This window comes from Aethalodelphis obliquidens, unplaced genomic scaffold, assembly GCF_003676395.1.
Source record: "Aethalodelphis obliquidens isolate GAN/ISIS:26980383/991018 unplaced genomic scaffold, ASM367639v1 scaffold120, whole genome shotgun sequence".
Lineage (NCBI taxonomy): Eukaryota > Metazoa > Chordata > Mammalia > Artiodactyla > Delphinidae > Aethalodelphis > Aethalodelphis obliquidens.
In genome coordinates this window covers 1,360,210-1,384,176 of record NW_020838064.1, presented here as the reverse complement: position 1 = coordinate 1,384,176, position 23,967 = coordinate 1,360,210, and the positions used below count along the sequence as shown (strand labels likewise).

The 23,967-nt window shown below is 45.5% G+C and overlaps 1 protein-coding gene across 4 annotated transcripts in view; it reads right to left on the bottom strand.

Annotated features, from left to right (window-relative positions):
- Positions 1–22,820, bottom strand: part of TMC5 (transmembrane channel like 5) — a 39,107-nt gene extending 16,287 nt beyond the window's left edge. For 2 of the 4 annotated variants that reach the window (XM_027098084.1, XM_027098086.1), the window contains exons 1-10: positions 22,036–22,820; positions 19,667–19,839; positions 16,500–16,589; positions 12,086–12,185; positions 9,852–9,939; positions 9,157–9,405; positions 6,842–6,993; positions 5,016–5,160; positions 3,969–4,124; positions 1,289–1,440 (exon numbers count right to left, since the gene is read on the bottom strand). In XM_027098084.1, coding sequence (XP_026953885.1) covers positions 1,289–1,440; positions 3,969–4,124; positions 5,016–5,160; positions 6,842–6,993; positions 9,157–9,405; positions 9,852–9,939; positions 12,086–12,185; positions 16,500–16,589; positions 19,667–19,839; positions 22,036–22,820 — 2,090 coding nt within the window. Of the gene's footprint in view, positions 1–1,288; positions 1,441–3,968; positions 4,125–5,015; positions 5,161–6,841; positions 6,994–9,156; positions 9,406–9,851; positions 9,940–12,085; positions 12,186–13,746; positions 14,057–16,499; positions 16,590–19,666; positions 19,840–22,035 lie in introns of those variants that run through there. The other 2 variants (XM_027098085.1, XM_027098087.1) reach the window with 2 other exon arrangements.
- Positions 22,821–23,967: the final 1,147 nt, after the last annotated feature.

The window sequence follows — 23,967 nt, the reverse complement described above, 5'->3', positions numbered from 1 at the left end:
GCACCCAGACGTGTAGGGTGGGTAGAAGTGAAGGCTTTCTCAGATTTTTTTCCTCAGGAGAATAATACATATATAGATTAACTCTAAACATTAATCTTAGAAGTCAGCCAACTTTTTCTGTGAAAGGCCAGACAGTAAATATTTTTGACCTTGCAGGCCATACAGTCTGTGTCCCAACTCTGCAGTTGTAGCAGGAAAGCAACCATAGTGGACATGGTTGCACTCCAATAAGACTTTATTTATGAAAATGGGAGGCAGGCTGGGCCTGCAGGCTGTAGTTTGCTAACTGCTGATCTAAAACATATATGTGTATATATGTGTATGCGTGTGTTAAAATATGCTTGTTACAAATTTAAGGGTAACAGAAATGTTTAAGATCTGTATGAAGAAACTATAAACATAGACATAAGCATAGATATGCTATTCCAGGAGCAAGGAATGGCCAGTACAAAGGTCCTGAGGTGGGTAGGCAGTTTGGCATGTTTGTGAACAATCAGAAGGTGAGTAAGGCTGGGGGCACTGAGGAAGGAGGGGGGGAAGCAGAAAATGAAGTTGGAGAGCTGGCCAGGAGCCAGATCTCAGAGGCCATGGTAAGGTAACGGCTCTGGAATTGATCAATAAGGAAAGTCAGTCTGCATGTACAGCCTTATCATTATAAACACCACCGTAACCAGGAACTGGTCAGGGCACTAGCCAGGAAGAAGCAATAAGGACACAATTTGGGTAGTTTTATACTCTGTTTATCAAAACTCTGGGGTCACCTCTAGCACATACAGTGCCTTTGTGGGAATCACAACAAGCCACCCCTTCCCAGCCAATGAATTGCCAAAAAGCAACCCCTCCACTTCCATTTGGGTGGATGAACTAAAAAAATGCACCTGTTCCTCCCGGATGATTCAGTGGGTGGGTACTTAGCCTCACCGTTTGACTCATCGGAACACTGGATGATATCAGTCCCCGCACAACGCCTTAGCCAAGAACATTTGTGCAGTGCACAACCTGCCCATCTGTACATCTCATAACTGAGAACTATGTTAATCCTCAGGCTGGGAGCAATTAGGAAAGATAAGCTATTACTCTGAGCAAAAGGCAGATGTACTCAATAACTGTATTTCCTCAGGGCCCTTTGGACTTCATGGCTATTAACCCATACCATAAAAACACACTTTACTCTTGAAATTCTTTCTGGAAAACAGAACTTTGATACTTGAGTGTAACCCTTTCTAGCTTCCATCCATTTCCCTCCATAAAAATGGAAGCTGGTGTGGGGAGTGATAGCCACACTTACCGGATCAGGAGGCTGTAGACTTCGTGCCTTGGCATCTCATAGCGCTCCACCAGCCTGAACATGGAGTAGAAGCGAGGCATGACCAGGTTGATGCAGGACACAACGAAAGGCAGTAACAGTACCGCCCAGGGGTTCCCGTGGTTCGCCAGGAACTACAGGGGATGGAGGGAGAGAATCAAGATGCCAACTGTACACTGGACCCCTCTCTGCCTGACTCAGAAGACCCTCCCACTCCCATCGTCACGATGGGAAAACCGCAGAAGTAGATCCTCTGAGGTTAGCTATTATGGTACCATTTATCCAGCACTTACCCTGGGCCGAGAATTACCCACATGATGCTTTAATTCCCACTACAGCCCAGCAGGTGGGTGTTAATAGACTTAACTGATGGACAACCTGAGGCTCAGAGAGGTGAAGATACTTGCCCAGGGTCACCCAGCTAGGAAGTGGCAGATTCGAACCCTGGTCTATCAGACTCAGGGACCTGAGCTCCAACAGCCATTCTGTGACTTTACTTTCCTTACCAAGAGGTTTGGAAGAATGAGAATGTGCTCCTGGCCTTTGGAGCAAAAGCTTGAGTCACTGAAGCTACCACACAAGGGAATTTCTCCTCCCCTCTCCTGCATGCCCTTGTTCATTTCACCCGGCTTCGCCTGTCCTCAGATGCTGAATTAGGGGCAAGGGGAGCCTCTGCTAGCACCTGCTGCACATTTGTAGGAGGGTCAGAGGGGCGCCCCTGCCTTCAGGTGTTTGGCTGGAGGGAAGCCTGGGCTGCCCCTCTGCCAGACGCCCTTGGGGTAAGGGATTCCAGTGGATTTATTTGATGTCTGACAGTTTCCCATTCCCCACCCCCAGGCCTGACTCTGCCTCTATCTACCTCTGGATGGTTTTGAAAGCACCACACGTAATTCTGGCAGTATCTTTGGAGCCAGAGTAACCTAGGGTCAAATGCTGCCCCCTCCCCATGCTTATAAGCTGCAAGGTTTCGAACCAGATGCATAGCTTCTCTGAGCCTCTGTGCCAGTCTGCATGATAGGGAGATTATCACGTAACCCACAGAGACACTGTAAGAATTAAGTGAGACCAAATAAGGGAACGTCTAGCCGCAGGGCTGCTAAACGACACAGCTGGGGGCGCCATTCGTGAGAAACTGTAGCTGCCAGTGAATGCGACTCCTGGAGTTGTGCAGAGGGTTGATCCTGCCTGGCACAGGAAGATGTTCAAACAATGGGAATGATTCCACTTCTACCTCCTCTCCTCCTTAGATGCCCTCCTTCACTTCAGGTGAGTGTGAAGCAAACCTTCCAGGTCAAGGAGAAACTCAGAAGTCTCCTTTATACCTACAACTGCCCTGTCACAGCTTCCACCCTAGGTAGGCAGTGCCAGACCCACAGGACTGTGATTCACTTTTGTCTCTTTCAGAGCAATCCTTAATATGGTTGATGACAAAGCCTTAGGTTTATATAATCTCACACCCATTTTCCTGCTGCCTCCTTCGGTTTTTCATCCATTGGGTTGAGCACCTACTATGTACCAGGTATTGGGCCAGGTGCCTGGCTATTCTTTTGAAGAGACAGTTGCATAAACAAGCATTTTCGATGCTGCATGTGACCAGCGCACAGGGAAAGACTGCAGAGTCAGGCACACCTAACTCAATCTAGTAAAGGTAGTGATGCTGAGAAAAGACTTCCTGGAGGAAGTGTCACTCACGCTGAGGTCGAGAGGAAGAAAAGGAGGAGTTTGCCAGATGAAGGGAAGTGGGGGAGGGCAGTGCAGGATGAATGTTTCCCATCCAGAGATGAGGAAAAACATGGTGTGTTCAGGGAACTCTGGACACACCATTTAGTGTTGCTGGTGTGAGATATGGGTGGCTGTGAGGTGTTGAGGCTAGAGATGTGGGCAGGGGTCACATCACAAAAGATCTATCAATCATGCCACGGAGGATAGATTTTATATTTAGAGTAATGGGAAGCCATTAAAGAAAGTGACACAATCAGACCAACCTGCACCACAATTCTAGGGGTGGGCAAAATGGGCTAAAATTAGCCCCATTTCCCAGAAGACTGAAATCTACAGAAAAACAGTACTTTGTCCACCCAGTCAATTAGTCTCAGAGTTCATATCATTAAAAAAAGAAAAGAAAAAGAAAAAGCTAACATTCCTTCAATCACCCAGGGTACCAGGCACTAAGGAGACTCTCCCCGTAACTTTTCTCTGGTTCTGACCACACACCTGCACAGCAGGGATTCCCAGTTTACAGGTAAGGAATCCGGGGCTCAGAAAGAGTAAATCACTTGCCAGATTCCGTCGGTTCACAATACTTATTGAGTGTCTACTCGGTGCCAGGGGCTATGAGAGACATTAGGGATATAATAATAAAGGAGGAAACCAGAACCTGACCCCAGGGCTGCGGCCAAAGTTCCCATCTCTCCACTAGCCCAGCTTCCCACTCTGAGGTGTGCACACACGTCACCTGGGGATGTTCTTGTGATGCAGATCATGGGTCAAGGGAGGGACCCAGGATTCTGCATTTTTTAGCAAACTTCCCGCTGGTGCGGATGCTGCTGGCCACGACCCCAGTTTGAGTGGTGGGCTCTCCCCTCCCCTCCCCCTCCTGCATCCCATCCCTTCACCCGCTTCTCTGTGCTCTGGACCCTGGAGTTCCTGCCTCTCTGGTTACCTCTGTGTTCTTCTCAGCCAGGTGATAAACGGCTACACAGCAGGCAATGGTCACTCCAATAGAGACAACCCAGGCTGCCAGGTGGGCAGAGAAGCGAATCAACTGCTGATTGAGTGTTAACTTGACATTCTCCTGATGGATTTCTGACAGGTTCTCCTGTAAACACAAGGAAGTCAAGTTCACCCGCAGACCCACTCCACTGTCAGCAAAGATTCGCCCCCAGGTCTTGCTGCCCCTAGTGACACAAATCCACCCCAGATCCACAGGAAAGAGGGGGTAAGTGCACAAGGAACTTGGATTAGGAGACCTGTGGGAAAATCTCGAATGGGCAAGACCCCCATCACTTCATTAAATACATTTTCCATCTCAGAGAAACAGAGATTGGGACCATGATCTTGGGAAAATACATTGAGGCCACAGAACCTCCTTGAAGAATAAGGCTGTGTGTCTACGCCAGGGAACCCTCTTGTCAAAGCCCCTTCGTTTATAAATTCTGCTTGCTCTTTTTTTTTTTTGATATTTTCTTCTATGGACCGGGGTTTGTCCACCTTAGCGCTATTGTCATTCAGAGTTTGATAATTCTGTGACAGGGAGCCTGTCCTGTGCACTGCAGAATGTTGAGCAGCGTCCCTGGCCTCTACTCACGAGGTGCCGGGAGTACACACTCCCTGGCTGCGACAACCAAAAGAGCCTCCAGACGTTGCCCTGTGTCCCCAGGGCAAAACCACTCCGAGTTGAAAACCACTGGATAAAACTTTAAACCCGGAACTGTGAGGTCGAGAAGTATTTACATTTAGACCTTTGTTATAAATTGTTAAACTGCCCTCCCGCAAGCTTGTATCAATAACAAAGACACCACGTTGTGTGAAAATGTCCATTTCCCTACGCCGTCACCAGCCCTGGGCATTTAAAATAGTTTTAGGTTTTTTTTGCCAATATCATGGAGAATAAAAAATAATTCATTAGTACTTTAAGAAAAGTTACAGACATATTGAAGGAGGAAAGATGACTGGCCATGGGAAGGGGTGTAAAGCTAGCTTGCCTTACCCTGATCTCAGTGCTTAGATTCTTCTGTTTCAGCTTCACAGCGCTCTTATGAGTGACAGTGAAATCCCAGCAAAAGATGAGTTTAGCAATCCCTCTGGAGTAAATGTGCGGGTTAATGAAGTTGTTCCGGAAATACCTGGCCATGCTAGGGAAGGCAGGAACCAAAATACCCAGAGGTTATTAGGACAGGCATTGGGGGTGCAGGGAGTATAGCAAAGAAGAGTCCCAGCATTAATGGTGAAAGGCAACATGGAAGAGTTAGCCCCAGGTTCTTCTGGAACAGGGCAACAGCAAACAGAGTAGTCAGGAGCGCTGGCTTTGGGATCTGACTTTGTAATCCCAGATTGCTAACTGGGGGATTTTGTCATTTTAACTGTTCTGACCCTCAGCTTCCACCTCCATATAATGGGGAGAATAATAGTTCACACCTCACAGAGTTATTATGGGGGTTGTATTAGTTTCTGCTATAACAAATTGCCCCAAACTTACTGGCTTAAAACAGCACTTATTTATTCTTACTGGAGGTCAGAAATCAGAAAATGGGTCTAAAATCAAGGTATTGGCAGAGTTGTATTCCTTCTGGACACTTTAAGGGAGAATATGTTTCCCTGCCTTTTCCCAGCATCTAGAGGCTGCCTACATTCCCTGGCTTGTGGCGCCTTCATCTTCAAAGCCAGAAGAGTAGCATATTCCACTTTCTCTCTGACTTTGAGCCTCCTGCCTCCCACTTTCAAGGACTTTGGGATTACATTAGCCCATTTTAAGATCCTTAATTTCATCAATCAAAATGCCTTTTGCCAGATAAGGTAACATATTCACAGGTTCTGGGGATTAGGACATGGACATCTTTGAAAGGGGGAGCATTATTCAGCCCACCACAAGTCAATGTAACCCTCAGGGCAGTACGCACACGATAAAGGCAGCTGTTATTATCATGGAGATGTCAGTAGGATTCAGTGAAATCCAGCCCAGGAAGCACTTAGCACTAAGCCTGGCATGTAAAAAATACTGAGTAAAATGGACATTACCTTTCCAAAATTTGCCACCACTGAGTAATAACAGCTTAAGAAACAGAAACATTTCCTAGTTTGATAGGACAAAAACAATCTTATTTTATTTTGGATTATCGTGCTGGCAGTGAGGTTGTTATGGGATGAATTGTATCCTCTAAAAATTAATATGTTGACGTACTAACCCCTAGTACCTGAGAAATTGACTGTATTTGGAGATAGGGTCTTTACAGAGGTAATTAAGTTAAAGTGAGATCATTTAGGTGAGCCCTAATCCAGTATGGCTAGTGCCCTTATAAGAAGGGCATATTAGGACTCAGATATGCACCAAGGGCGGATCACATGAGGACACAGTGAGAAGGCAGCTGTCCGCAAGCCAAGCAGAGAGGCCCAGGAGAAACCAACCCTGCTGACACCTTGAACTTGGACTTCTAGCCTCCAGAATTTGAGAAGAAAAATTTTTGTTGTTTAAGCCCCCTGGTCTGTGGTACTTTGTTTCAAAGACCTAGTAAACAATAGGTTTAACAGATTGAACATCTGTACCTCCTCTTTGACAATTGTCAGTTGACAACGGTCAGTCAAAACTACTTGAGTCATTGCATCCTTATTTTCAGACTGACCAATTTCTTTAAAAGCACATGAAAACTTCTTTTCCTCTATCCCAACTTATACTTTATGTTCTAGGACAAGGAATGATAAGACAGCAATAGAAAGTTGAAATTTCAGAGAAACTGTTTCTCCAGTAACTTTTGAGTCTCTTGAATTTTGCCTAAATCTAAAAACAGCTTAGAATCAGAAAATGCAGACATTCTATACCTGAAGAGCAAACTGAAAAAGCAGACAACCAAGCATGCTCCGACTGTGAAGATGTAGGCCAACTGCATGTTGTAGGAGGTCCCACTACTCCCATGCTGGTTTTCAGTATTGGTGTAAAAGCCGTAGTACATCACTGTGTCCCTAAAATAACCCTGAAAGGGACAATAAACCACAGGTCAGGTGGATCTCTTGAGAAAACAATGAATGACTATGGTCTGCACAGTTGACCTCTTCCATAGGCAAGAAGCCTGCACTGGTCAGTGTAGACATTTTGTTTGCCAGGAACGAGGCACCCAAGGCCACTGAGAACCTAGACGTCTTATCACTAGGCTCTCAGAGGTGGAAAGGAATCTCAAACCAGCATAACTTTACAATGGAGGGACCCAGCGGTCACCACCCAGACCCAGTGACCAAGCCAAGCATGATTAAAAGCAGGCCAGCCAGCCATTACGTGCCTCTGTCCTCTAACAAGTATTATGGTCAAACAGGTTTAAAACAAAACAAATCAAGCCTTTAGGTCTAAATTTCAATTTACAAGAAATAAGGAGTCTGTATAAATTAGAGGAACAAATTAGAGAGACCCGGAGGAAACAATTTGACAATTGCAGAAGGTAGAACATTGGAATCTGCATGACAACTGGCCTGGTTTCTGCAATAAGCCCATGTCAAGAAAAAAGGAGGAAGGGACTGAGGATATCATTCTAGATTAATAAAGACTTCAGAGAAAAACTACTGAACGCAAAGAGAGTGTGGTCTTTGCTTGGATCCTGGCCTGAACAAAAAGCTATGAAAGACATTTGGGGGACAACTGGGAAAATATGAATATGGTCTGGATTTTAGATGATATTAACTTTTAATATTGCTAGGTGTGATAATGTATATGCCTGCAGGAAAATGTCCTTATTGTCCAGAGATGCATGTTGAAGAAATTCAGCTGATGTCTGTGATTTACTGTAAAATACTTCAAAAAACAAATTTGGGAGAATGGTAGCAATTTAAAATCTACGTAATGGGTCTTTGGGTGTTTATTTTACTACTCTTTATTTTCCTGTATGTTTGAAATTTTTCATAATAAAATGTTTCATATATACAAATATACACAATAATGAGGAAAAAGTGAAGGATAAATTGACACAATAATTCCATTTGAATGTGTCTATCCCAAGGAAAAAAATTTTAATAGAAAAAGAAAAAAGAAAGACGAATGGAGGAACCTTACTGTGAATGCTCTACTACAAGAGTAGGCAAACTCTTTCTGTAAAGAGCTAGATAGTAAATATCCTGGGCTTGGCCAGCCCATAACTGCTCACCTCTGCTATTGTAGCAGGAAAGCAGCACAGACACGGAAACAAATGGTTGTGGCTGTGTTCCAAAAGAACTTAACCGAAAAGACACCGAAATTTGAATTTCATATAAATTTCATGTTTCACAAAATGTTATCTTTCTTTTCATTTTTTTCCAACCATTTAAAAACATGGAAACCAATCTTATTTTGCAGGCTATACAGATTTGGTTCTTGGGCTGTAGTTTGTCTATCCACAGAATCTCAGTGGCAGAAATCGCTTCTAGAAGGTAAACTCACAAGGCAGGGGCTATGTGCTTCAGTAGGCAGCTGGGTAGATATACCGTGGTTGTTAATAAAAAGAATAATATGGATGTATATCCATGCTCAAGATTCATAGTAATGCAAAAAAAAAAAAAGTTGCAAAGAAAGATTTGTAGTATCTCATCTTCTTTTATTTTAAAAAAAAAAGTTTAACTATCTATCTACCTATGTATCTATGACTGTATAGAAAGAAAAATGGTGGACAGAGGTACACTCCAAACTGGAGAGTTAGACAAAAGAAGGAGAGTAAGATAGACTTTCTCTTAGTTTGTTCTCTTCTGTACTAGGAATTTTTTTTTTAAGGAGGACTGTATTTTGTAGAAAGAAAAATAAGAAAGAAAAGGTAGATCTGTGAACATCAATATGAGATGTCCACCACATATTAGGTGGAAGAAAGCAAGTCGTAGGCAGTCTATAGGAATAATTCATCTTTTGTTAAAAAAAAATGCGTATGTCCATGCACAATGTGTCCATTTGTGTGCAGAGAAGAGGATTCTGGACAACAAAAACTGTTAACATGTTCACCTCAGGAGACAGAAATTCTACTAGGCTGTGTATATGTTACTTTGGGGGAAAAAAAGAAATCATTTTAAACACCCTCTTTCCCCATCAGTTGACTCCCAGGTAAAATGAGGCCTGGAAGGGTGACGGACAGACCTGTGCCTGTGTCTCCAAGGTGTGAACTCTGGGCAGGGGATGGTGCACTTACAGCCCCAGTTAAAAATTCCAGTCCAGTGAATTGGAGGTGGTTCTTCTCGGCCATGGTTAACTGAGGGATTATGATGAAGCTGAAGGTCACAATGAACAAGAAAATGTTGAATTTCAAAAGCCACCGCAGAAAGTTGAAATAGGAGAGGACGCTGGTGCCGAACTTGCCTCCGATGACCTTGAGCGTCTTCTGCCACAGGCTGATGGAATTGAACAGTTCCGACAGACTGTTCTTGGATCTCCGGTATGCCTGCGGGTAGACACAACGTGCGCGGCTGGACCGTCCCTCAACAAATATCTACTGGGCAGGCTCCATAATAGCGACAATGGCCACTGTTTCTAGAGCGGTAGGATGTGCCAGGCGCCATGCTCGACGCATTTGCAAACGGTATCTCATTTAATCCGCAGGACCACCCCCTAAGGTGAGTGCTATTATTTATTACCTTCCCAGGTTTACTAGTGAGGGTGACACTCACAGTGGCTAAGTTGCCCAGATAACTCAGCAACCTCTTAGGCCTTCCCATGCCTGCCTGTTTTCCCCACACCCAGACTGACCCAGTTTCTACGTCTTTCAAGGAAACAACCATGAACTTTGGCTCCTCCTCCCTGTGGGTCCCTTCTCATCCTTACTCTCCCACCTCCCTGGTTTCACCCTACTCTGTGCCCATTTACAGACCGCGGTAAAGACCGATTTACCAATGAAATGGAATTCAGACACTGAGCACAGCCGTTGAACTCCAGGATACGATGGGGCTGCTTACTTTTCTCTTTGTCAACCATTTTCCTGTGGGAAAGAGCAGAAGAAAGTGAGAGACACCAACGTTGTTTTGCATTCATTCCCCAAATATTTCCTGAGCGCCTGAGATGTGCCAGGCATGGTCCCAGGGGGTGAGGTAGAGACGGATTTCCCCAGCTCATGGAGCAGACATCTTGGTTGGAAGAGAAAGAAAATAAACAATAAATATAGAAATAGAGTGGGTAAATGATATAGGATAATAGAAGGTGAGTTGTACTATGGGAAAGAAAATCGAAAAACAGAGTAAGGAGGTGGGAAATGCTGGGGTGAAGACCGTGGTACAATTTGAATAGTACAAAGTGTTTGCGCCAAGTCTTGAAGGAGAAGAGGGGTTAGTCTATGGATAAGGGAGTGTCTGAATATAGGAAACAGCCAGTGCAAAGCCCCAAGGAGTCCAGGACAGCTGGAATGGAATGAGTGGGGGAAGGGGGAAGGGAGAAGGGTGTGAGTGATAACCGTAGGTAGGTGGGTGAGGTCCTATAAGTCAGTGGTTCTCAACCTAGGAGATTTTGCCCCCAAGGGACATTTGGGTAAGTCTGGAGACTTTTGGGGTTGTCAAATTGGGGGTAGGGTGGGGGCACTGACATCTAGTGGGTAGAGACTTGGGATGCTGCTATACACCCTACAGTGAACAGGACAGCCTCCCACAGCAGAGAATGATCCAGACCCAAATGTCAGGTTGAAAATCCTGCTGTAAAGTCTTTCGGGCCATACAAGGCCCACGCTCTGTGACGGAGGAGGCCATGCAGAGTTTGAAACGGAAGAGTGTTTTCAAAAAGATCCAGCCTCAGTTTTCTCTTTACTTCTCCATGAACTCATGGCATCTCCTTTGCTCTGCCCCCTTCCTGGCTCTCTTTTGTCCACCCCAGAGGTCCATCACCACATCACCATCTTCCAAGGCTCAGCTCACAGATGCCCCCCTGCTTTGCCCAAGGGAACTATCTCTCTCCTAATCCTCCCCCTGCAAACTCCTTCCACCTTGATTTGGCCTGATTTTCTTTCTGTCATTTATAAGTTACTTGTTGACCAATCTATCACCCCTGCCAGACCTGGAACCTCAGAACAATTGCGTCATTGAATTATTTATTAAATAATTATTATTTATTATCTACTCTACTAGTCTCTGACAACTGCTACAAATGGCAAAAAGAAAAAGGCTGAGGAATGGAAAATGTAAGAAGGGCTGAAGGCTTAAACAGCCCTTGCTCTTGTTTTTGAATTCCTGGGCTTGGAAAGCTTCCGAGGTTTTGTTTGTTTGGGTTTTGTGCTCCCCCACCCCGGCGCCTTGTGGCTTGCAGGATCTTAGCTCCCTGACCAGGGACTGAACCTGGGTCGAAGCAGTGAAACCACCCGAGTCCTAACCGCTGGACCACCAGGGAACTCCCTCCCCTCACCACCCCCCGACCTTTTTTTTTTTTAAACAGTAGTTTGAGATTTACAGAGAAGTTACAAAAAGAGAACAGAAAATTCCCATCTACTACTCACCATTTCCCCCCTTTAACATCTTACATTTCCATGGTAGGTCTGTCACAACTAAGAAACCAACACTGGTGTCTAACTTTTACCTAAACTCCAGACTATTCCGATTTTACTAGTTTTTCCACAGGTGCCATTTCCAGGACCCATGCAGGAAACCACATTGCATTAGTTGTCATGTCTCTTCAGAACACTTCAACCTGTGACCGTCTCTCAGACTTTCCTTCTTTTTGATGACCTTGACAGTTTTGAGGAATACTCCTCAGGTACTTTGAAGAATGTCCCTCGATTGGGGTTTGCCTGATTATTTTGTCTGGTTAGACTAGGGTTGCTGGTTTTAGGAGAGGGTACCACAGAGGGGAACTCCTTCTGGTCACATGACTTTCCCTGGGAATGTTAACCTTGACCACCTGGCAGTGTTAGCCTGACTTCACCCCTGGGAAGCTACTTCCCCCTTTGCATGCTCTGCTCCCAGGAAGAAGGTCACTAAGCACAGCCCACACTCCAGGCAACCAACACAGACTGTGTGGAATTCTTCGGTAGGGAGATTGTCTCTTCTCTTGCACTTATTTATTTCTTATCTTTCCAACATGGGACAAAAGTAGAAGATTGAGGTTTCCATGAAATCCGGGCAAGAAGAAAAGCGTTTTGTCCATACCTAAGGTTCCTTTTCTCTTCCATGGTCCTTGGTTGATTCCTGATAGCTTTAATTCTGTCTCTAAATGTCATGGGTATCAGAGATGCGATTAACTTTTGTCCTGCAGAAAAAAAAATGGAGTTTAATTTTTTTCTCCTTTAACAGAATAATAGCATTTGAAATATGGTGCTGAAGATAGAGCATGTTTTTATAAGATCACAAAGAAAGAAGAATATGTGTACTCAGTGATCCCCAAAGTCACAAATAAAAACAAGAAGACAGCATGTACACGTGTGAAATCTCGAAGCCAAAGCATATGATGGTTTGCACGCAATTCTAATTCAGTGCTTTCCTTTTTCGCATGACAAGGAAGAGTCAGCAAAGCTGATGAGACCCAGCATGTTCGGTCGGCCTGGCTCTCCTCCCTCTGTAATTTCCCGCATGGCTTCCTCTTGCCCCCTGCACTCCAGGCCCAAGCATCTTCTTGACTTTTCTGGACAGTTGTCTTGTGTTCCTCCATCCGCTGGAAGATGAGGACTCCCCCCTCCTCTCCCAAGAACTCAAATTCCCACTTTGCGTCAGCGTGGCAAATATTGTTGGTCATCTATCCCGCAGTCAGCTCTCCTTTTTGACAGAATCCCGATCTGGTTCAGAAATCTACAGCCCTCTCTCCCACGGCCCTGGGCTTCTGCAGGGTGGGACCCATCTCCAGGCACGGGAGACAGATCCCAGTGAATCCAAGCCTATCTTGATGGTCCCAGCCCCCTTGCAGGTGACCTGTTCAGGCCCAGGCATGTGACACGTTGGCCAATGTTCTGTGAGGGGTGGTCTGCTGAGGAGTTTCTTGGAAAAGATTTCTTCCCTCTCAAAAAAGCAAGGCTCAAAAAACATGGAAAAGGCAGACCCTTCTCGCTCTGGGTGGTGTGTCCACGTGTGATGCCTGGCACTGCTGCCCCCACTCCAGTAGCAGTGGAGGGGCAGCTGGGGGCCCGCTGGGGCGGTGGCCGGGAGCAGGCTGGCTCCTGGCCCTATTAGGGAGCTGCTCGGAACTCCTCATTTCAGTGACATAGCTGAGGTGGAGGGAGAGTGCCCAGAAGAGGGCCACCAAATCACTCGGCTGAAGACGAGGAATTTGAGTGTCTCCTGAGAGGGAAGTGGGAGTAGACAGAAAGGAAGAAAGGCGAAGGAGGGAAGAGGAAAAAACCCGGTTTCACGGCGGACTTGACAAAAGAGGCATCCCTTGTTGCCAAATCCAGAGTGGAGAGCGATGGGACCAAAGCAGGACAGGACGGTGGTTAAGGTGTCAGGCTTGGGAGTCAGGCAGACCTGCATGTGATCCCAGATCTGCCACATCATTGGACTTCCCTGAACCTCAGGGTCCTCATCAAGCAAATGGAAATGACAGGCATGCCTGCCTCACGGGTGTGGAACGTGGCAAGTAAATAAAACTAAACTCGATGGGTAACAAAAAGGCAGAACACTGGGCACATGAAACGAGCTTGATCAAGGTAAACTCCTTCTCGGGTATCAGACGTTCTCAAAGTGACCCCTTCCGCGGTCTCGAGCATCCTCAGCTCACCCACCAAACCATCACCCTCCTCGAAGTCTTAAAACCAAAACCCTGTGGGCAACTTGGAAGGTGCCGTTCCCGTTCTAACTCCTCTGCCCCAGGGTCTCACTACCTTGGATGTTCTCATGTGAAGTACAAGGGGTGTCTAAGCCCATGCTGTCTGAGCTATGAAGGGTCTGGGAAAACGATTCATTCACAGGTGCTGAAAACCGTAAGAACTGCTTGCCCTTTTTGTCATTCCAGTTGCTGAAAATCTGAGAGTCTGTCACATCAATGTCAGAAATGGAGGAGACCAAACTAAAGCTTGAGTTTGCCAGTGTCTGTTCTGGAACAATCTGACTTGAAGATGGATGGCTTTGGACCCCAGATGGGACATTCTCAACCTCAACGATGATTTCATTCACTTGGTCACCAGACAGCATCTCTGGCTTCCTCCAAGCCTTACTCTCCACCAGGGTGGGCTTCCCAAGACCTCCTACAGCAGTCACACTGGCATTGTGAGGAACCTCCAGGAAAAGTGATGACAACCACAGAGAGCCTCCCCCCCCATTCACAGGTTTTGTTTGTTTGTTTGTTTTTGCGGTACGCGGGCCTCTCACTGTTGTGGCCTCTCCTGTTGCGGAGCACAGGCTCCGGACGTGCAGGCTCAGCGGCCATGGCTCACGGGCCCAGCCGCTCCATGGCATGTGGGATCTTCCCGGACCGGGACACGAACCCGTGTCCCCTGCATTGGCAGGCAGACTCTCAACCACCACGCCACCAGGGAAGCCCTAGAGTATATTATTTAATTTCCACAATCACCCTACAAAATAAATACTATAATAAACCCCATTTTATAAGAAAACTGAGGCCCCAAAAGGTAATTTGCCTAAGGTAACAAGACCAGCAAGTAGCAGAGCTAGGGATCAAACCCAGGTCTGTCTGGTCCCAAAGCAGGGCCTTTTAATCACTTCACCCTGGTCCTCTCCTGTAACAAGATGCTGAGGTATCACTCATTCATTCATTCATAAATGAATGAATGTTTATGAGTACCTGCTAGGTGCCAGGCACGTCCTAGATGTGGGCATGATACATCAGAGTGACACTCTATCAGGAGACTGTCCACCGATTAATTATAAATGATTTGAGAATCAGAACTGGTGCAAAGCAAAATGGTGCAGAAAGCCAGGTTCATCTCTGGGTCCTCTATTTCTTTACTTCTCTCTGCCTCCTGGGCACTCCACCCAGAGGCCCTAAACTTCATGCTGGCCAGAGAGAGCATCTTAGGAGGTTTAAAAGCATTTCTTTTTCCCCAGTAGTTAAAGCCATTCCCTGCTCTCGTGGGAACCAAATGGAGAGCATGACTGTTTATATCCCCATGGTTTTCTCTCCCAAGTAGCAACACCTACCCCTTGAAAGGTACAGGCCTCCTTGAGAAGGCTCTTAGAGAATGAGGCTACAGGATATCATCCACCCTAGGGGGTCAGAAGGTGAGGGATGGTTTTAAGTCATGGGGCCCCGCAACTTGCGTTGTTACTTAGAGGACCTCTTCGGTTTATTCCTCGTTTTTCACAGGTTTGCCTTTAACTTCCAGTATTCCCTGGCCTCTCTCCTCTAATGCTTTTTTATTTCTCAGCCTCTGCCTCTGCTCAGACCTTCACCACAGCACACAGTGATCCTTATAGCGCTTCCTAACTGATCTCAAAGCCTTCTCCAAAAAAAAAAAAAAAGCCTTCTCCAATCTGATTACTCCTACCCTCCACTGTCATCATAATTCGATGATTATTCAGAAAAATTTGGCTCAAGGCACTGCCACCTCACCAGCACATGTATTAGGCACGGGATGGACATGTGACCCAGCCTTCTTTCCTATGTAAAAATGATTGGTTCATGTGTAGGTATGTGTCCCAAATGGGGCTGGAGAGAGTCTCCTCAGCACTGACTCACAGGCCTAGAAAGAAAGGAAGACTTTCCATGACATTGCTGAGCTGTGTGTGTGTCTAGGGCTGCTGCTGTCACACTCCCTGGCCTGCAGGGAAAGCCTGACTGGTTGAGATGTATGAGGTGAAGTTTAAAGAGAAGCTGCATGAAGCAAAGATGCGAAATAGACGGAGAAAAAGAATCCAGGTGGCCCCGAGCCCCTGGCTTCAGACTCAGGCCCTGGTTCCTGTGACTCATACAACAAATATCTCTGAGCACCTACTGTGTGCCAGGCACTGTCCTAGGTGCTGGAAGGTAATTCTACCTTCAATTCTTTGTTTCTCCATATCCTTCCCACCACACAAGCCTTGGGCCTGGGTGGGTTGGGTTTCTGTCACTTGCAACCAGAAGAGTCCTAGTGAAGACACCCTGATATCCAAAAGAGAAAAAACTGCACGTGTAAAAGAAAACCTGGGCTTCCCTGGTGGCGCAGTGGTTAAGAATCTGCCTGCCAATGCAGGGGACATGGGTTCGAGCCCTGGTCCGGGAAGATCCCACGTGTCGCGGAGCAACTAAGCCCGTGCGCCACAACTACTGAACCTGTGCTCTAGAGCCTGCGAGCCACAACTCTGAAGCCCACGTGCCACAACTCTGAAGCCCACGTGCCACAGCTACTGAAGCCTGCGTGCCTAGAGCAGCAAGAGAGGCCACTGCAATGAGAAGCCCGCACACTGCAACAAGGAGTAGCCCCCGCTCTCCGCAACTAGAGAAGGCCCGCGCACAGCAGCGAAGACCCAACGCAGCCAAAAATAAATAAATAAAAGAAAACCCCATTATGATAAATTAAGGAAGTACTGCATCAGTTAGCACACCAGAGGCCAAGAGGAAATGGCAATGTCCGCATTGCCTTGAACACATTCCTTCTTTAGGGTTGACATTTTTGGTCACTGTCCATTTAAGCCTTACCTTGGGGTGACTTATGCCAATCGTGTCCAGACAAGGGGGGTTCTCCATAAGCTTGGCTGAGGCCATTGTCACCCACATAAGCAGGGTTCACTGGAATGAAGAGACAAGAGACAATTAATCCTACCACACTAGATGTTACTGAGCACACAGTGGTCAGTAAGACTTGTTAATGGGTCACAAATCAGAGTTCGAAAAATACTTGTCTGGAGGGGGAGGGATGAATAGATGGAGCTCAGAGGGTTTTAGGATGGTGAAAATACTCTGTGTGATACCATAATGATAGCTACATGTCACTATATATTGGTCCAAACCCATACAATGCACAACCCAAGGTGAACCCATTGTAAACTATGGATTTTGGGTGATAATGATTTATTAATGTAGGTTCAATTGTAACAAATGTCCCACTCTGGTGGGGGACTCTGATAACAGGGGAGGCCATGCACATGTGGGACAAGGGATATGTGGGAAATCTCTGTTACCTTTCCCTCAATTTTACAGTGAACCTAAAACTTCTGTAAAAAAAATAAGACTTCTAAAAATTGAGTAAAAAAAAAAAAAAAACTTTTCTAGGTGATTACAAAGTTTCCTTCTAGTTCTAGCATTTTATGATGACACGTGAATAAATTTGAAATTTGGCCTGATTTTCTTAGGGACAGAGTCCACTTTCAGCATCTACATGACAGTGTCACATTTCAGTATATTTTTATTCAACTCATGGTAAACAATGAAGGCTAAACTCCTCAACAGAGAAAATGGAGCACATTTTGATGGAGATGTACAAAATTATACTGCAGGAGGTTCTGGAACTTCTTGCCAAGGATCAGTTCCTGGCTTTGCTGCTTACTAGCTGCGTGCTCTCTGGCATGTTACTTAACATCTCTGAGCTTCAGAGTCTGTAAATCAGGGATAATAATAAGACCTTTGCATAGGATTGTTGGGGAAATTGAATCAGTTAATACACGTAAAGTGCTTAAAGTAATCCTGGAACATAACAAATTCTTAATATATATTAACTATTGTGGTAAATTAATTGTTTTTCAGCAAATATTACACTTCCTCCACCTTGGAAACCTCCATTGAAGTTGGGCTTGCTCATGTGACTTGCTTTAACCAGTGGAACATGGTAGAAGTGACAGTTTGCTAGTTCCAAGTCAAGGACTCAGAGACATCGTTTGTTTCTGCTTCCAGCTTATGCCATGGGAAGAAAATGGCCCAGGTTAGCTCACTGGGTCAAGAAGGACCCTAGACCTAAATAGAATCTGTGACCTCAAATCAGGCACAGCCAAACCCAGCCTGGTTCAGTCAAACTCCAAGCAAACCCACAGATGTGTGGGTGAGAAATAAATGATGCTTATCTACAACATTGGGTTTTGGAGTTGTTTGTTATGAAGCATTCCTGTGGCAATAGCCAACTGATACATCCCTTACAGTTGTTGCTACTAATTCAGTTAGCATTGCTCAAGCACCAGCTGTATGCTAGGCACTAGGAAAATCACATAGAGCCTTGGAGGATACATGGATGAAATGGGTTCTCCTTAAGGAGTGCATAGTCTAACAGGATGGCATAGCACTGGACAAGTGAATGCCGGCACAACGACCTTGGTCCTACAAGGAGCCCAGAGAAGGAAGCCACACTTTACGTGACCACTTTTTTAAAGTAGCTTTCTAATTCCAGTGTTCTATGGAGCTTGGTGGTCAGGAATCCGCCTTTGCCCTGATCCTACCCAGAAGTAATGCAGGGTCAGAGAGACTAGATTCTGACACTGGCTCTTTTGATTTAGTAGCTGGGTGACCTTGGGCGCGTTTCTCTCTGAGCCTCAGTTTTCCCCTCTGTAACATGGAGAGCTGTAGTGTCTGTCTGAAAGGTGGCCGCAGATGAAAGAAGACTGTAAAAGTAAAGTGCTTGGCAGGGTTTCCAGGACATGGGAAACACTCAAAACCCGCTGGGCGTTATTAGCTCTGTTTGCATTGGGGTGGGGCAGTGTTTCTCAATCTTTTTTTTTCATTACTGGCCACGTAAGTAGCCTTTTTAGACATTTCTTCCTTTATGCCCTCCCCCATGATATTTTAATGCCACAGATATACGTACAACTATATACATATACTGTATGCATATCTGCTTTATACATAAAAAAGGAAGGTTTTTTGTGGCCTTTCAATAAATTTTCACCCTTTGGGATTGATATGCCCCACTGAGAATGCCTGGCATAAAGGTTCGGAATAGCCCAAGTTAATGCTGTCTATGCAAATGTGTAAGAGTCCGCGTTTTTCCTTAGTGCATGGCGATGCATCCCACCCCTCCTCCCTGCCTTCTTCAATCCCTTCCCCACCCACCCCCTCAGGGCTGAGCAGTCTTCCATCTGCACCAACCAACACTTGGGTCCCTCACTCTGTTCATGACTGAACACTCCTTTTTCCAGCTCTCACGGGCTCTGAATTCCTATAACATTGACTTGTGCCATGAGCTGGCTTCTTCTATCAGACAACAAGTCCCTTTTTTCTTCCGGAAGATGAGAACTGGTAGAATCTCCTTTACCTCCTAGAGCTAAACCTTCACACACAGCAGATTCTGAGAACGACGTGATTTTTCACATATTGTCAGTCTGTTTGCTAATTTTCTTTAGTCTTGATGTGTTGGTGTCACCTACTCACTTAGGCTTTACGAACCCTGAGAACAGAGCTACTTCTAACTCCCTGTGCCCCCAGTAGGTTCCAAAGATACAAGTGCTGACCATCTGAACACCTGCAGGATGTGCTGAGCTAAAGCTGGACACTGGCAGCCACACATACTGAATCTAGTCCACCAGGGATTTTATTTATTTATTCAAAAAATTATTTTGGAGCATGTAAAAACCCAGATTTCTGGCTTCTTTAGAAAAATCTGAGGATCTGGCCACACTAAGTCCATCTTCCCACATCACAGCGATGGGCTGAACCTGACCATCAATTGCCTCACACAGGCACAACCCCTGCCCAACCTGCTTTGATAATTGATGACACTGCTTGTCTCCTCTAGACCCTGAATGTTCAACTCTTGTAAGGTGGGTGTTTGAAGGAGGAGGAATAAACCAATTCTTCTCCTGCTGATCTTTAATGATTGGTCCCAAGCCCACTGAATTTTACTTTCTTCCCAGGATATGATTCTCTTCTTAACAAATGCTTACCATAGCCATTGCCAGGAGCACCTGGCACAGAGGGGCTATATGGATTTGCCATCTCCCTGGATTTCATTTCAATGCTTTCAGGATAATCTCCATCCTTTCTCCCCAGGGTGCCGAAGGGGCTGTCACCCTCACGGTGAAATGAGGGCTGGACTGAAGATGCTCTGCTGAGCATTCTGAAATCCCAAAATGATGGATCAATAGTCATCCAACAGCATAGTAAAGATAGTCATCCATCCATCCATCCATCCATCAATTCATTCATCCCACAAACGCTGACTGAATGCCAACCATGTATTAGGCATGGGCAATGGGGTGAGAATACAAAGTTAAAGACATGGGTTGTCTACCCTCAAGGAACTCTCAATACAGTCTGGCTGAGCTTATTAACCACAGCCATAAGCAATTATAATACAAGTAGCAACGGATGAATATAAGAAGACAGGCCCAAGGAGTTCAGAGGAAAGAGAAGAGAATTTGGCCTGGGAGTCTGAAGGGAAATCTACATGGAAAAGAGACATCTGAGCTGGGATTGGAAGGATAAATTAATACATAGTTAGGAGGAGGGCATTCCAAGGATGAAGAACAGCACAAATAAACATGTGAGACCAGAAAGGGTTGAATATATAAAAGGAATGCTATGAAAATCAATTAACCTGGAGCAATGATTCTCAATTTTATGTATATACCTATTCCCAGGCCTCACCCCAGACAACTAAATAGAATCTCTGAAAGTTGGGCCCAGGCATTTGTATGATTTTTAAGTCTCCCCAGGTAATCAGATAATTCTAATCACCAGCCAAGGTCAAGAACCACTGACCTAGAGTACAGGGTTCAGGTAGGGAGAGGATAGCAGAGGTGGGAGGAGGTCAGTCAGGCTGGGCTTTGGCTGGCGTCTTACATTAGCTCAGTGCATCCTCATTCTTCAATGTTCTCACAAGTGAAGTGGTGTAGTCTTTCTCCCAAAGGTTATGAAGAACAATGGAAGATGAGAAACAAGGGAGTGACAAGGTCAAAGGTATATTTTTAATGATGGGCCAGGCAGTGGGGGAGAAGACCAAGGAGGACGCTTTGACATGGTCCTAGTAATCCGCCTATTTAGGTTGTATTTAGCATTATTCCTGTAGGCATTTGACCTCACTGTGCACCCAAATCCCATATCCTTGTTCCTAGAGGTAAATAAAAGCCATTTGTCTTTGTTGAATTCATAAATATTACTAGTAGAAATAGTACATACAAAATAAAACTTGTATTGGTTGAAATTTCACATGGTAAATTTGTTATAGGTTAAGAATAACCTGAAAAATAAATAAAGAATCACATCTTGTTGGCAACGTGAACATTAAGAAATTTAACCCAGGAAAAACGCAGTTTGGCAAAACTGTCACCCAAGACTAACACTCAGCGACCCAAACCGTACCTGGTAAAATTTGTCAATGACCAAAATTGATGGAAGATTAAAATCTTTTTGACAAAAGTTAGATCTATCAAATCTGAACCAGGAAAAATTGGACTTAAAATAAAAAAAAAACCTCCTTAGAGGCGAAAACGAATTAATAAAACTTGATGAAAACAACAATGCAGAAGATCAATGAGCCAAATCTACTCTAAACATGAAAAGTGATCAATTCTGACAATAATTTCAGTAACATAAAGATGAAAGTGGAAAAAAAATCAGGAGTGGCTCAATCATCTTGTATAAAAAAACTGAGGAGTTGAATGGATTTCATGGAGTTAGACCTTCAGAAGACTTTCTTGATTAAAATGCCTTCCTGGGCTTCCCTGGTGGCGCAGTGGTTGAGAGTTCGCCTGCCGATGCAGGGGACACGGGTTCGTGCCCCGGTCCGGGAAGATCCCACATGCCGCGGAGCGTCTGGGCCCGTGAGCCATGGCCGCTGAGCCTGCGCGTCCGGAGCCTGTGCTCCGGCAACGGGAGAGGCCACAACAGTGAGAGGCCCGCGTACCGCAAAAAAAAAAAAAAAAAATGCCTTCCTGTTGATATAATTCTGGTTAAAATGTTTGGGTTCATAAACATCATCTTAATCCTAACCTCATTGGCGAAGTAGCAATGTCAAAACAGTGGGGATCTAAATGCCTTGCAGGGATTAGACGGGAAGAAATAGGAGACTGGGAAGGATGTTATTTGAGCAAGAAGTGATGAAAGATTATGTTCAGGTAAGGGCTTGAAGCCTCAGGCTGAGAGTCCAAGGACCAGGTGCGGTATACAGGTAGGCATGAAAGTTTCACCATAAATTCATGTCATGGAAATAATCATACGTGTCCTTATCCCAAACATCGCCAACCAAGTTCAATTGACTGAATGATCTAGCCTTCATCCTCCATCCCCAGGGGAGGGAGATTCCGGCACTTACTCCCTGGTCATTTCCGGGTTCTCTGAAGAGCCGTAATCGTGAGCATTCTCAGCACCTGGGTAATCGGGCTCCCCCCAGAACTTTGTAGAGCTCCGATAGTCCTGAGCGCCAGGATAGTCTGGTTCCCCCAGAAAATCTGGATAGCTAGATTGATTCTCAGCATCTGGATAATCAGGCGCTCCCAGAGCGTCTATGTACGGACTGATCCTGGAACCAGCACGTTCTGGATTCCTTCTGGAGTCTGGATGGTTGGAATTGGCTCCGGGGCCAGCATAGTTAGAGCTGCCCTGAGCTCCAGCGTAGTCTGGCTCTCCCAAGGAGTCAAGATAAGCTGGATTTGTTCTGGAGCCTGCGTAGTTTCCACTGCCTCTGGAACCTGCCAAATCAGGATTCCGTTGAGATTCAGAGGAGTCTGGCTCCCTGGATGAGCCTGGGCGATATGGATTGCTCCAAGATCCGGGATAATCTGGCTCCGCCAAAGATTTGGGATTGTCTGGACTTCCGGAACCTGCGGAGTATGGATTGCTCCTGGTGCCGGGGTAGTACGGATTCCTCCGAGATCTAGGATAATCTGGTTCTGCTAGAGACCCAGGATAGTCTGGACTTGTTCTGGAGTCTGCAGAGTATGGGTTGCTCCTGGTGCTGGGGTCATCTGAGTTGTTCGGAGGACCTGGCGAATCTGGATAATCCTGAGTTTTCAAATACCCCCGAGTATGGTTCCGAGACCCATAATAGTCAGGGTAAGCTGGATCCTCCTCGTAAGCATTATTCCTGTAGGCAGACATGTTTACCCTGGAGTATTAAAAGGTTCCTGCCTCTGCAGCTGTTCAGGGATCTCTTTCTTTATCTGAAAAACAAAAAGGAAGGAAAGGTCAGAATTTTTTTCCCTTTCTTCCCTGCAAAGATTGATGGTTATTTTCCAGTACCTGTTCTTTTTTCTCTCAGAGTTGGGTACACAGCTGCCCAAAATAAAGACTATGTTTCCCAGCCTCCTGTGCATCTAGGTACAGCCATGAGAGGGGTCAACGAGATGTGAGCAGAAGTGATATACACAACTTCCAGGTTGTGCTGTTAAAGGGAAGGGGTATTCCTCCCTTTCTCAGTCTTCTCACTTCCCGTGAACTGGACTGTGGAAATGATGGGGCGCTTCCTGGCCATGTACACAGGCAGCACCCAGCCTAGGGAGAGCAGCAGAACAGCCTGGGCTGTTGATGATTTCACAGATCAGTGCCCAATATCAGCTTGGGCTTTTATGTAAAGAAAGAAATAAACCATTATCTTGTGTAAACCACAGTTTTTTGGATCTGATACTTCTGGCCAAACTTATATCCTGACCAATACCTTCTGCTGGGGAAGGGAGCAATGAACCAAAAGATTGGAAGAAACAAGGACTTATTGAGCACTTTGATTGCACTTGTTCTTGGGTTCAAAGCATAAATTACTATGAGCGCACAAAGGAAGAATGGTTAATGGTAACTAGAGGGCTTGGGTAAGGAGACAAGCACTACCATCCTCTCCAGTTTGAAAATATGGTTTTATGAGTTCTATGAGCTGTAATCTATAGACACAGCACACTTTCAAATCAGAAGTGATGGGGTTTTAATTTCTAAGTGAACTGACTATCTGTTGTTTTTACTTGCCTTTTACCAATTTCGCCTTCTTTTGGCATCAATGCCCTGATTTTCCTCTGGACACCTGCTCACGGTCCGGGAGATTCAGGAAAGGCTGATTGCATGCCTGACTCCAAGGATGGTCACATGACCAGGTCTGGCCAATCAGTGTCCACCATACCCCTGGCCACAGGGTTTGGTTCAGGAATGGGCACATAACCCAAGTCAGTCTTCCAGGACCTTGACGGACTAACTGGGAAAGATGTGCTCTTATTTCACTAAGTTGCTTTGGAGATAGAATATAAGCCTGGAACTTCCGGTG